Raw genomic sequence first — 14,094 nt, forward strand, 5'->3', positions numbered from 1 at the left:
TTTTTTTCCATTAATAGTATTGTTTGTTCTTAGTATAGCATGAATGGAAATAAGCTATACTAAGGGAACATTGGTCTGAATCAGTAGAGCCTGATAGAACTTTCTTCAGTGATAGAAATGTTCTGTACCTGTGCTATCCAAATATAGTAGGCACTAGCCACATGTGGTTGATGAAATGTAGCTAAGGCAACTGAGGAAGTGAATTTTTAATTGTATTTAAATTTAAATGTAGTTGTATGTAGCTAATGGCTACCATGTTCAGTAGTGCTGTTGCTACGGGGCTCAGAGGAAGACGTCCTTTCGGAGTAGCTATGAAAGGTTTCTTGCAGGAATGTGTAGGCCAGTTGCTTGAACAGCAGGCAAGTGTAAGGACAGGTTGGAGGAACTGCAGGAGCCCAGCAGTGATATAGGAAAATGTTGGAACTGTGGCAGTTTAGTTTACTAGTCACTGAGTTATCAAAGTAACACATCACACACATTTCAGGGTATACCTTAAACTGCATAAGTATTATGTCTATGCAAGAAGCATAAACATTCAAAACTCAATAAATATAGTGTAACTGCATTTAACAAGCTTTTAGATTTACTGGGTTCTTCTATAACATAATTTTAGAAAGATAGCAAACATTGAAACTCATAATGTTCTTTGCCAACATTGTCCAGTATTTGTCAAAATATTGTGAACCAGTCTCACATGCTTTGCTAGAAATATTTACTTTACTAATTGGATTGGTAAGGGGCACAGTATTCTAATCCATTCATTAAAATAATTAACTCTGGGAAATCTACTGAGTACTATGTTTTTGAGCTTACATGCTTTATGAGCTTGAAAGTAATAAAATAATGCTGCTTTAAATATTTTATAATTTTGGTTTTTTATATTTTATTTTAACTTTTGCCATAGTTATGCCAGTTTAATATGTTTTATTTATTCATGAAAGTCATGGAAGTACATATTCCTGATATTAAAGTTTGTAAATATGTAATTTCAAATTTCAGCAGGAAGATGAATATTCTTTATTTGCAAACATGTTTACATAGCTATATTTAAATAGAATTTAAATGTTTTCTCTGCTAGAAAACACTATTATTATTGTGAGAAATCAATTCTCGCAATACCATTTTTATCTTACATTTGCAGAGTATTTTCTTTGTGGTATAATATTATAGTTTTAGTGCACAATAGAAATAAATGAATTGCATGAAATATATTATCAGAGTATATTTAATTAATACCCAGATTAGGACATTCTTGAGTGGGAAGCAGATGATCATGATTTGTTGTTATAACCTAGGTGTCCTGTTTTCATCTTTTAAATATCAGATGAAATTAGAGTGCTCAAGCAGAAAATGGAGATTTTGCCCTTTCCAGGTTTTCATTGAAAACACCAGCATGGAATGTAGAATACTGTTAATTTCTAATAGTCCCTTTATTGTTCTTGGTTCAGGAAGCTTTAGCTATATAGACAACTAAATTGTTCATTTTTAATTTGACATTTATTAAACACTTAAATGTGCTAAGAGTGAACCATGTGATGATAAATCACTTCAGTAGTGTCCAACTCTTTGCGACCCCATGGACTGTAGCCCACCAGGCTGCTCTGTCCATGGAATTCTCCAGGTAAGAATACTAGAGTGGGTTGCCATTTCCTCCTCCAGGGAATGTTCCCAACCCAGGGATCAAACCTGCTTCTCTTCTGTCTCCTGCAGTGCAGGCGGATTCTTTACGACCAGCGCCACCTGGGAAGCCACCAAACAGAATGAACAGTCTAATGTAAACAAGTGGTGTACTGCTTCTTTCATTCAACAAGTACTGTGTGGGTTCCTATTATACAACAGGAGTGGTCCCAAGATATTGAGAGTACAATAATAAATAGGACAGAAAATCTCTAGCCTTCATGGAGCTTATATTCTACCAATAGATACATTTTAAGGGATAATTACAAAACAATATGGAAGTTTGGTGGTAGAAACATATATACAATGTTAATAATGTATATCCAAACCAAACAGTTGTGGAAATGTAACCAATACCACAGATTTCCTCTTCTTGGGCTCCATAATCACTGTGGACAATGACTGCAGCCATGAAATCAGAAGACGATTGCTTCTTATGATGGCAGGAAAGCTATGACAAGCCTACACAGTGTGTCGAAAAGCAGAGACATTCCTCTGCCAACAAAGGTCCATATAGTCAAGGCTGTGGTCTTCCCAGTGGTCATGTACGATTGTGACAGCTGGACCATAAAGAAGGCAGAACACCAAAGAATTGATACCTTTGAACTGTGGTACTGGAGAAGACTCCTAAAAGTCCCTTGGATAGCAAGGAGATCAAACAAGTCAATCTTAAGAGAAATCAACCCTGAATATTCACTGGAAGAACTGATGCTGAAGTTGAAGCTCCAGTGTTTTGGTCATCTGATGAGCACAAACAACTCACTGGAAAAGTCCCTGATGCTGGGAAAGCTTGAGGGTAGAAGGAGAAGAGAATGCCAGAGGATGAGATGGCTGGACGGCATCACGGGTGCAATGAACATGAACTCGGACAAACTCTGGGACATGGTGAGGGCCAGGCAAGCCTGATGTGCTGCAGTCCATAGGGTCGCAAAGAGTCAGACACAACCAGGCAACTGAACAGCAACAACCAGTACCACTCGGTCCATCAGGGGAACAGGAGACTGGTATAGTGTGTCAGGTAGAACAAGAATGGAACATAAATCAGGGGAAGCAGCTCCTATGGGCAGGTGTCTGGTAGCCAGAAACCCAGATCAAGAGGCGAGGAACTGATGCTCAACATATCTCATTACTTATCTGTGAAGATCAGCTAAGGGTCAGGAAACCTGGGACCGTTTCATATCCCAGAATGACCAACATTCCACCACCACATGGTTGCTGTCTTCTGCTAATTTTACAAGTTAAGAATCCTCTAGGTTCTAGAATTTCTAGGAAAAACTTTCACATCTCTCAGTAATAAAATTGTAATGTCGTCAGGTTTTTTTTTTCCCCAGTGAATCAATATCCTTTGTTGGAGGGTGTGTGGGAGGGGATATTCTTAACAAGCTCAAAGTCTTATTTTGTGTCTCAAAACTGTTAATTAATATTGACCTTAGTCTTATTTAAAGTATGAAGGGGATTAAATAATTTAACCCAACTAGAAGTAATGAAAATTTTAATAGATCAGTTTTGAAGTAGAATTTAAAACCGTATCAAATTCTCTTCAAATTTAGTATCACCACCACATAGTTATAAATTTGAAATAACCATAGCTGTAGGGGGCTATGATTTTCTCACTGGCTAAAAAAAAATATTCAGGTTTGTACATCGTTATTTGCCAAAAGCACTGTCTTTAAAAAACAAAGGCTATTTTTTATTATACTTTTTTTAAAAACTTCGAACACTGGGGAAATTTTAACAGACATTTATTTTAATAGGAGATGAGAACCAATTATTTGTATTCTGTTCTTAAATGTTGTACATCCATATTATCTCTGATACAGTAACTCCATAAAATAATTATTGCCCTTTTTCACTTGAGTGTGATTTAAGAACTTAATTTTCTGGCCTAAGTTCATATGTGATTGTAGCAAATGTCCAAGCCCAGGGATCCCAGAGGTGTAATACCCATCTTTGTGTTTTTGTTTAACCATTTATATAATGCACATTTGTAGGATTTTAACCCCCTGTCATTTAGGGACCATCTCTACCTCTTGGAAGGAAAGTTGTGACCAACCTAGATAGCTTATTCAAAAGCAGAGACATTACTTTGCCGACAAAGGTCTGTCCAGTCAAAGCTATGGTTTTTCCAGTAGTCATGTATGGATGTGAGAGTTGGACTGTGAAGAAAGCTGAGCGCCGAAGAATTGATGCTTTTGAACTGTGGTGTTGGAGAAGACTCTTGAGAGTCCCTTGGACTGCAAGGAGATCCAACCAGTCCATTCTAAAGGAGATCAGTCCTGGGTGTTCTTTGGAAGGAATGATGCTAAAGCTGAAACTCCAGTACTTTGGCCACCTCATGCGAAGAGTTGACTCATTGGAAAAGACTCTGATGCTGGGAGGGATTGGGGGCAGGAGGAGAAGGGGACAACAGAGAATGAGATGGCTGGATGGCATCACCAACTCGATGGACTTGAGTTTGAGTGAACTCTGGGAGTTGCTGATGGACAGGGAGGCCTGGCGTATTGCAATTCATGATGTCTCAAAGAGTTGGACACGACTGAGTGACTGAACTGAACTACCCCTTCCTTGAAACTATAGGGATACCAATGGGCTCCCTCTTGCCCATTTTAGTAGCTTCTTTTTAGCTTCTTTATTTGCCCTCTTTTCATCGTGCACATTGGTGGCCACTGCTGCTGCTTGTACATTCCTGTTGTCTCGTCATTCCTTTGCTGACTTCTTTTTCTTACCCACTCTTTACTATTGACACAGTGGACTTCTCTCCTCAACTCTGATGATTAATTTCAGTCCCATAGCTTCAAGTATCTAGCCATGACTTTTCTTATGAACTTCCGATTCATATTTCCATTCACCTAGTGAACTCCTGCCTTGCAGAAACTTAAAACACATATTACAAAACATGCCTTCCCATTTTCCACATTCTCTTACAGCTGTATTCAGTAGTTGATCCATAGATGTCTCTATTACTGAACTGCTTGTTAGGTATTCCCGGTGTTAAGTATCCTCTACTTTTTTCTTGAGTTCTCTTTGAAATGCATCTGACTTTACATACGAGGCAATACTTCCACTGTTTGACTTGTATGTCCAAGGGATATAGTTCCAAGAGGTTAGAATATAAAAATAAGTGGACTTAGATAAACTAGGTGGATGTAAAAATCACATTATAAGAAGAACATTTAGTTAGGTGGAATTGTAATTTAAATAAAATAGGAAGAGAAATCATATCGTTTTAAGACATTTGAACATATAAGAGGATGCTGCTATTTGGAAATGCTATAATTCACAAACATCTTTTTAATTAGCTTTCTCTCCAACTCAAGTGCTGTAAATAAGAAATTATCTTTGAAGAGTTGATTTTAAAAGAGAGATTTGAAAAAAGAAGCAAATAGAATGGTTGCCATAGTAATCAACTTTACCAAGCTGAAGAATATGTTCCTAATTCTGATGCCACCAAAACGAAAACCGTTTGTGGTTAAGGAAATCATCAAGGAAAGCCTGTGCACATGGGGAAGCTTGCTGTGCTGATTCTTGTAGCTAGGCCGAATTTGTCAGAAAGCAACACATCTCCTTTCCCACACCCACAAGAAATTGCAGATACTGAAAATAGTTGAGCAGATTTGCTATATTAAAAGCCAAACCTGGTCCTGGAAAAAAGTGGAGAAATTAGATAGTGCTGATTAATCTGATATCGCCCTGTAGATATTTATTAAATAAATCTTGACTGTGCTAAAATCAGGGCAGAGACTACTTCAGCCTGGAATTTTTTTTCTCTTTTATTTTTTAAATGTTTGACCATGCCAGATCTTAGTTGCAGCATGCAGGATCTTTTTTTTTTTTCCTTCAGCCTGGCAGTTTTATCATCTGCATACTCTACTAAAATACTTCTTAAAAACATACCCAGTTTTTTTTTTCCTTAAACAATCTCTGGCTTCTCATCTAATTTTTGAAAAATGTCACATTCCACAGAATAAACTTAGAAGCTGCCAACCCCGAATCCCTCCATTCAGACCACAGCCTTTCAAGGTTGAAAGCACAGACATAGACTAAAGACAGTTTTCCTTAAGGTCTTGGGAAGAGGCCAGATGAATGTTTACAGTCCTTGCATTTGCTGACTTGAGGTTTTGCTGATGTATATTCTTAGCTGCTTCATCCTACGCCTTTGTTCCAAGATTCTTCTTTCTTCTAGCTCAGCTCAGGGATCCATTACCATTTATATATTTCCTTTCCTAGTGATGATTCTAAGTGTGATCATTTTAGCAAACACACAGTCATTTACTGTGGTGTGTGACATTAACTTACTGCTCTAACTTCCACTGTTTACTTCTTCAATGTGCTGAGTAGCTAAATTCATTTGATAAATACATTTGGAGTGTGAGAAATTAAGTTTCTGTGATGCTCAGTTTGGTATTAATTCCAGGAATTTCTCAACTGTAATTTTAAAATAATGTCTATTGGAATATAGTTGATTTACAATGTTGTGTTAGTCTCAGGTGTGCAGCAAAGTGAATCAGGTACACATATACATATACACACTCTTTTTATATTCTTTCCACATAGAGATCATGTAGAGTATTGAGTATAGTTCCCTGTGCTATACACTAGGTCCTTAATAGTCATCTGTTTTATTTCTAATACTGTGTGTGTCTATCCCAATCTCCCAATTTATCCCTCTCCCTCCATTCCCTCTGGTAACCATAGGATTGTTTAATACATCTGTGACTATTTCTGTTTTGTGAATAAGTTTATTTGTACCATTTTTTTAGATCCCAACATATTAGTGATATCATGTATTTGTCTTTATCTGACTTAACTTCACTCAGTATGACTGTAATTTGATACAAAAACTATGTTAGTTATTCTGGTACCAAGAAAAAGAAGAGGGGACACTGGCAAGGCCTCCCCTAATGACCGGTATCACCCGGCTCAAACACCACCCCGTTCCATTAGCACAGTCCTCCCAGGACTGTCATTTATTCCCAAACAGGTTAAAAAAAAAACAAAAACAGGAAATTGTGTCTAAATAAATTTCAGGTGTTTGTTAATAGAAAACCTGAAGAATATAGAACACTACCTTTTGGAATTGTACTCCAAAACCACAATATGAATGTGTATTTTTTAGGTTAAGGTTTAGATATGAATAGTTTTAATGGCCATGGTGTTAATTCACATTTTCTTTCATATGAGTTTCTGTAAGGAGACCAACAGCTTACCAGTATAAAACCTCTGTAGAAAAATGTGACTAAAGAAAGTTTATACCAGCAGAAGTCATACGGCTTTTTGGGGGGAGGTACCTTGGAAGGTTACAGCAGTGATAGGAAGGGAGTGGAGAGGGCTCAGATAACTTGGCTAGAAATTATGTGCTGAAACATCACTTAGAATTATGACTGTTTGTTCCAATGAGGATAAAGAACTACAGAGATTGATGGTAAAAGCAAAAGTATAGTTTATGTTACACAATATTTGTATTTTAAATATAAAAATGGCACTCCACCAGAGTGTCCTCATCAGACAGTTTCCAAAAGGCAGTCTAGTGAGCTTTCACAAATGGTGTGAAAATGATCATCAACAGAATGCAATTTTATTGAGGGCAGTACGCTATCTACATTGTTAGCCACTTACAGAACAAATATGTGCAACCAACGGAAAGTAACTTCAATTCAACCTCCATTTAATCTAGAACTTTCATAGATTATGAGCTTTTTAATTTGTACCCCAAGAGGAGAGATTGCAAGTAGTGACCTCTTCAGTGGTTTTTTCTTCGCAGTGAAGAAAGATACAGAAATCTTAACTGTCACGTGCCAATATGCTAACAAAACTAAAGGGACATGAGCAAGAATATAATGGAGGTTTCATTTTTGGTTTATTTTAAAAGTGGCACTGTTTTATATCTCCTGCAGGAAAATAACAGTCCTGAACTACTATTAGCAGGACAGGTACATACTGTTGCATTTTTAATTACACTAGTGAATTTCTACTTATTCATTAAACTTGCCCCCATCCCCCAGCACACACATGGGCACACATGCATGCTGCTTTGGGATCCATGGTGTACCTTTCCGTGCAGCTGATGAGTAGCGGAGTTGCAAGCACTGGCCATGAAAGCATCCACATAAGCTGTTCAGCTAATGAGGAGATTGACCCTTTGACATTGGTATTGCAAATGTCAGATCCTAACCACCTAAGTGCACAACCTAGAGTCCCCCTCAACATCTGAGATTCTTACCATTGTCTCTCAATGAGGCGGCTTCCTGTTTTGTTCTTAAAGATGATATGATGGTGCTGACTTCCATAATTTTTATCATGGAAGATAAATTATTACTTTATAATAATTTTGTATAAAATTATTATTGTATAATCTTATACAAAATTTACTGGTACATTAAGGCACTGAAATAGTTTTCAGTGAACTGGAAACTGAAAGCATCCTCTTCTCATATTTTTCAATCACTTTTTAGGTCCTGTGGATGTCAATATTCTAGCTAAATGTAATCCCTGCTTATCAAATCCATGTAAAAATGATGGCACCTGTAACAATGACCCAGTTGACTTTTATCGCTGCACCTGTCCATATGGTTTCAAGGTAAGTAGAAGCTGTTGTGGGAACCAAGATCTGAAAAAGTAGTTCCCCCTGATGGGTATTTATTATTCAGTTGTGATTTCTTTATGTGCTGAGAACTATTTTATTTGCACGCAACTTAACTTGACCATTTCTTCTCCAGGGGCAGGATTGTGATGTTCCAATTCATGCGTGCATCAGCAACCCATGTAAACATGGAGGAACTTGCCACTTAAAAGAAGGAGAAAAAGATGGATTCTGGTAGGCCATTAGTCTATGATCTGTGTCTGAAGGATCGAAACAAGAATAAGAAAACATGATTTTTTTTTTTTAAATCCAAGAGCTTTATTTTAAAAAGAATACTAGAAATTCAATTCACAAGGAAGATATATATTAGTCCCTCTCATAGATATTCGAGATATTTCAGTATTAAAAACAGGGTCATGGTGGAGAGTTCTGACAAAACGTGGTTCACTGGAGAAGGGAATGGCAAACCAATTCAATATTCTTGCCTTGAGAAACCAGGAACAGTGTGAAAATGCAAAAAGATAGGACGCTGAAAGGTGAACTCCCCAGGTCAGTAGGTGCTCAATATGCTACTGGAGAAGTGTGGAGAAATAACTCCAGAAAGAATGAAGAGACACAGGCAAAGCAAAAACAATGCCCAGTGGTGGATGTGACTGGTGATGGAAGTAAAGTCTGATGCTGGAAAGAGTAATATTGCATAGGAACCTGGAATGTTAGGTCCATGAATCAAAGTAAATTGGAAGTGGTCAAACAGGAGATGGCAAGAGTGAACATTGACATTTTAGGAATCAGTGAAATAAAATGACTGGAATGGGTGAATTTAACTCAGATGACAATTATATCTACTACTGTGGGCAAGAATCCCTTAGAAGAAATGGAGTAGCCCTCATAGTCAGCAAAAGAGCCCAAAATGCAGTTCCTGGATGTAATCTCAAAAACATCAGAATGATCTCTGTTCGTTTCCAAGGCAAACCATTCAATATCACAGTAATCCAAGTCTGTGCCCCAACCAGTAATGCTGAAGAAGCTGAAGTTGAATGGTTGTATGAAGACCTACAAGACCTTCTTGAACAAACACCCAAAAAAAGATGTTATGTTCATTATAGGGGACTGGAATGCAAAAGTAGGAAGTAAAGAGATACCTGGAGTAACAGGCAAATTTGGCCTTGGAGTACAAAATGAAGCAGGGCAACAGCTAACAGATTTTGCCAAGAGAATGCACTGGTCATAGCAAACACCCTCTTCCAACAATGCAAGAGAAGACTCTACACATGGACATCACCAGATGGTCAACTCAGATCAGATTGATTATATTCTTTGCAGCCAAAGATAGAGAGGCTCTATACAGGCAGCAAAAACAAGACCGGGAGCTGACTGTGGCTCAGATCATGAACTCCTTATTGCCAAATTCAGACTTAAAGAAAGTAGGGGAAACCACTGGACATTTCAGGTATGACCTAAATCATATCCCTTATGACTATACAGTGGAAGTGACAAATAGATTCAAGGGATTATATCGGATAGACAGAGTGCGTGAAAAACTATGGATGGAAGTTTGTGGCATTGTATAGGAGGCAGTGATCAAGATCATCCCCAAGAAAAAGAAATGCAAAAAGACGAAATGGTTGTCTGAGGAAGCTTTACAAATAGCTGAGAAAAGAAGAGAAGTGAAAGACAAAGGAGAAAAGGAAAGATATACCCATTGCAGTGCAGAGTTCCAAAGAATAGCAAGGAAAGATAAGAAAGCCTTCCTCAGTGATCAATGCAAAGAAATAGAGGAAAACAATAGAATGGGAAAGACTAGAGATCTCTTCAAGAAGAGTAGAGATACCAAGGGAATATTTCATGCAAAGATGGGCACAATAGAGGACAGAAATGGTATGGACCTAAAAGAAGCCGAAGATATTAAGAAGAGGTGGCACGAATACACAGAAGAACTGTACAAAAAAGATCTTATTGACCCAGATAACCATGATGGTGTGATCATACACCTAGAGCCAGACATCCTGGAATGTGAAGTTAAGTGGGCCTTAGGAAGCATCACGACGAACAAAGCTAGTGGAGATGATGGAATTCCAGTTGAGCAATTTCAAATCCTAAAAGATGATGCTGTGAAAGTTTTACACTCAATATGCCAGCAAATTTGGAAAATTCAGCAGTGGCCACAGAACTGGAAAAGGCCAGTTTTCATTCCAGTCCCAAAGAAGCAATGTCAAAGAATGTTCAAACTACCACACAGTTGCATTCATCTCACACGCTAGCAAAGTAATGTTCAAAATTCTCCAAGCCAGTCTTCAACAGTACATGAACTGTGAGCTCCCAGATGTTCAAGCTGGATTTAGAAAAGGCAGACGAACCAGAGATCAAATTGCCAACATCCGTTGGATCATCGAAAAATCAAGAGAGTTCCAGAAAAACCTCTATTTCTGCTTTATTGACTATGCCAAACCTTTTGACTGTGTGGATTACAACATTCTGTGGAAAAGTCTTCAAGAGATGGGAATACCAGACTTCCTTACCTGCCTCCTGAGAAATCTGTATTCAGGTCAAGAAGCAACAGTTAGAACTGAGCATAGAACAACAGACTGGTTCCAAATCAGGAAAGGAGTACATCAAGGCTGTATATTGTCACCCTGCTTATTTAACTGTATGCAAAGTACATCATGCAAAGTGCCAGGCTGGATTCAGCACAAGTTGGAATCAAAATTGCCAGTAGAAATATCAATAACTTCAGACACACAAATGACAGAAAGTGAAGAAGAACTAAAGAGCCTCTTGATGAAAGTGAAAGAGGTGAGTGAAAAAGTTGGCTTAAAACTCAACATTCAGAAAACTAAGATCATGGCATCCAGTCCCATCACTGCATGGCAAATAGATGGGGAAATGATGGAAACAGTGAGAGACTTTATATTTTCGGGCTCCAAAATCACTGCAGATGATGACTCCAGCCATGAAATTAAAGGACGCTTACTCCTTGGAAGAAAAGCTATGAGCAACCTAGACAGCATGTTAAAAAGCAGAGACATTACTTTGCCAACAAAGATCTGTCTAGTCAAAGCTTATGGTTTTTCCAGTAGTCATGTATGGATGTGAGAGTTGGACTATAAAGAAAGCTGAGCTTCAAGGAATTGTTTATTTTGAACTGTAGTATTGGAGAAGACTCTTGAGAGTCCCTTGGACTGCAAGAACATCCAACCAGTCCATCCTACAGGATATCAGTCCTGAATATTCATTGGAAGGACTGATGCTAAAGTTGAAACCCCAGTACTTTGACCACCTGATGCAAAGAATGGACTCATTTGAAAAGACCCTGATGCTGGGCAAGATTAAAGGGAGGAGGAGAAGGGGACGACAGAGGATGAGATGTTTGGATGGTATCACTGACTCGGTGGACATGAGTTTGAGAAAACTCCGGGAGTTGGTGATGGACAGGGAAGCCTGACATGCTGCAGTCCATGGGGTTGGAAACAGCCGGACACGACTGAGTGACTGAACTGAACTGAAAAATAGTCATTGAAGTATTCTCAGATCATGTGTACTAAGTCACTTCAGTCATGTCCGACTCTGCAACCCTATGGATAGTAGCCTGACAGGCCTCTCTTGATGAAATTCTCCAGGGCAAAATACTAGAGTGTGTAGCCATTCCCTTCTCCAGAGGATCTTCCCTACATAGGGATCAAAGCCGCATCTTGCATTGACATGTGGGTTCTTCACCACTAGAGCCACCTGGGAAGTCCCGTTCTCAGATTAGGATGCTACAAAACCAAGCAATTTAAAAACACGTGTGTACGTTATATTAATCAAGTCAAATTAGGTCAAGACAAAGTAGTAGCTCTATTGTGCTAATTAATAGCCATGTAGTGCCCTACTGCAAGGCATATATTCATCTGTTGCATATTGTGTGTTCCTTTAAAACAGACAATGTGTAATGATAAGATGTAGATCCCACTGAAACAGGAAATTAATGATTCATTTCCAAGTCGCAATATGAGTAGACAGACATGCTGTGAACATTTTTAATCTGGAGTTGTTTAATCTTATAGTACAGTTACTTCAGATCCACTTCATGAATCATGAAACAGAGTTCTTATAATGACACTAATGATTTCACATAAGAATGCTAATCTACTACTAAAGCTTGTTAGAAATATCACTTTTTATAATACAATGTTGGCTTCCCTGGTTGCTCAGCTGGTAAAGAATCTGCCTGCAATGCGGGAGACCTGAGTTCGATCCCTGGGTTGGGAAGATCCCCTGGAGAAGGGAACGACTACCCACTCCAGCATTCTGGCTTGGAGAATTCCATGGACTCTATAGTCCACGGGGTCGCAAAGAGTCGTATACGACTGACTTTCACTTAATAATACATATGCTTCATTTCTACATTCTGTTATGAAGTTGTCTCTTTTTCATCAAAACTTTACCCATAGATTATTCTGATACCTAGCAAGATTAAAGGTACAGTGTTTTATGCCAGTGGGGGAAAAATTGTATTTGTCAAGGTTTAAAGAGAATATTCACATTTGACAATAACAAAAAAGACAAAGTTTTAGTCTTTGCTTTGAGACAGGTTTCTTTTTCGCTTTGAGACATCAAGAACATTACAGGTAGGGTAGAAAGTTGTAATTTTTAAAAAGTCATAATCATTCCTCCTTATTTATGAGCAAAGAAGTATGAGTTATTTTATTAGAGTACAATTTAAGATTAAGATATCTAAGGCTGTAAACTTTGCTCATGTTTTAGACCTGCGAATGTATTGGATTTACTGACTTATAGGACCAGGGGGCTATTTGCCATAGCAAGTTCTTGTAGCCAGCATAAATTTTCTTTCTCAAATTGTTTCTGATTTGGGGGATAGTCCCTTAAATTGATGCTTGTACCATGTCATTTAAATTGATGCTTGTACCATGTCATTTAAAAACATTTTAAAAATCAATTACCTGTTGTTAAAAGCTCTGTAACTGATGAGTATATTTAGTTTTTTCAATATTTAGACCATATGGTTTGAAATGCAGGAAGATGTCTTTTATGTTTTCTTCCCCTGGTGTTCAGGTGTATTTGTGCTGATGGATTTGAAGGAGAAAATTGTGAAATCAATGTTGATGACTGTGAAGATAATGACTGTGAAAATAACTCTACATGTGTCGATGGAATTAATAACTACACATGCCTTTGCCCACCTGAGTACACAGGTAGGAAAAGGGAAATTGCTATGCCATCAATCTGCATTTGAAAGCGCCGCTGGAGCTATGCTGCATGTGTGTAGTAAACCATTGTATTATTCAGTAACTGATTCGTGTTTTGGAAATTAGATGTAATGTAATAACAGAGTTAAAGATGGTTTCAGCCAACCAAATAAAAGTCCTGGCAAGCTCAGTTATAACACAGGCATCTTCATAAAGTAACGCTTTCTGGCACAAAGAAAATTATTATACTGAAGCTTTCAGTCCCACAACTGAGTGACATTTTCATGCAAAGCACTTTTCCTGTGCAGACCAACCCACCAATATGTATTTGAAAAGGGAGCATTTCTTTACATGGGCAAAACAGAATTAAGCATTTGAAATTCTTCATGTCTATATTTGTTTCTTCATTAGAGAGTGTTTGCCTTTAGCACTCTCATCCTTCAAACTAAGTCACAGTCAAGAATATATATATTGATCACTTTGGATAATCTTATCAGACCATTATCCCCCTTTCCCCTTTTTTTTCTATCTTGATACAAAATGTCAGGAATAAGGGTGATAAATCTCATAAGACTATCCAAGCTGATAAACTTCTGCCCTGGATAAACCAATTTGCTGTAAAGTCAACATAAAGTTTATGACTTACTTATT

The 14,094-nt window shown here is 37.9% G+C and overlaps 1 protein-coding gene across 2 annotated transcripts in view; it reads left to right on the forward strand.

The window, feature by feature from the left end:
* SLIT2 (slit guidance ligand 2) overlaps positions 1-14,094 on the forward strand; it is a 406,260-nt gene that overhangs the window by 337,630 nt on the left and 54,536 nt on the right. For both annotated transcript variants that reach the window (XM_061419763.1, XM_061419764.1), the window contains 3 exons: positions 8,130-8,254; positions 8,394-8,491; positions 13,310-13,449. In XM_061419763.1, coding sequence (XP_061275747.1) covers positions 8,130-8,254; positions 8,394-8,491; positions 13,310-13,449 — 363 coding nt within the window. The remainder of the gene's footprint in view (positions 1-8,129; positions 8,255-8,393; positions 8,492-13,309; positions 13,450-14,094) is intronic.

The sequence above is a fragment of the Bos javanicus genome, chromosome 6, assembly GCF_032452875.1.
Source record: "Bos javanicus breed banteng chromosome 6, ARS-OSU_banteng_1.0, whole genome shotgun sequence".
Classification (NCBI taxonomy): domain Eukaryota; kingdom Metazoa; phylum Chordata; class Mammalia; order Artiodactyla; family Bovidae; genus Bos; species Bos javanicus.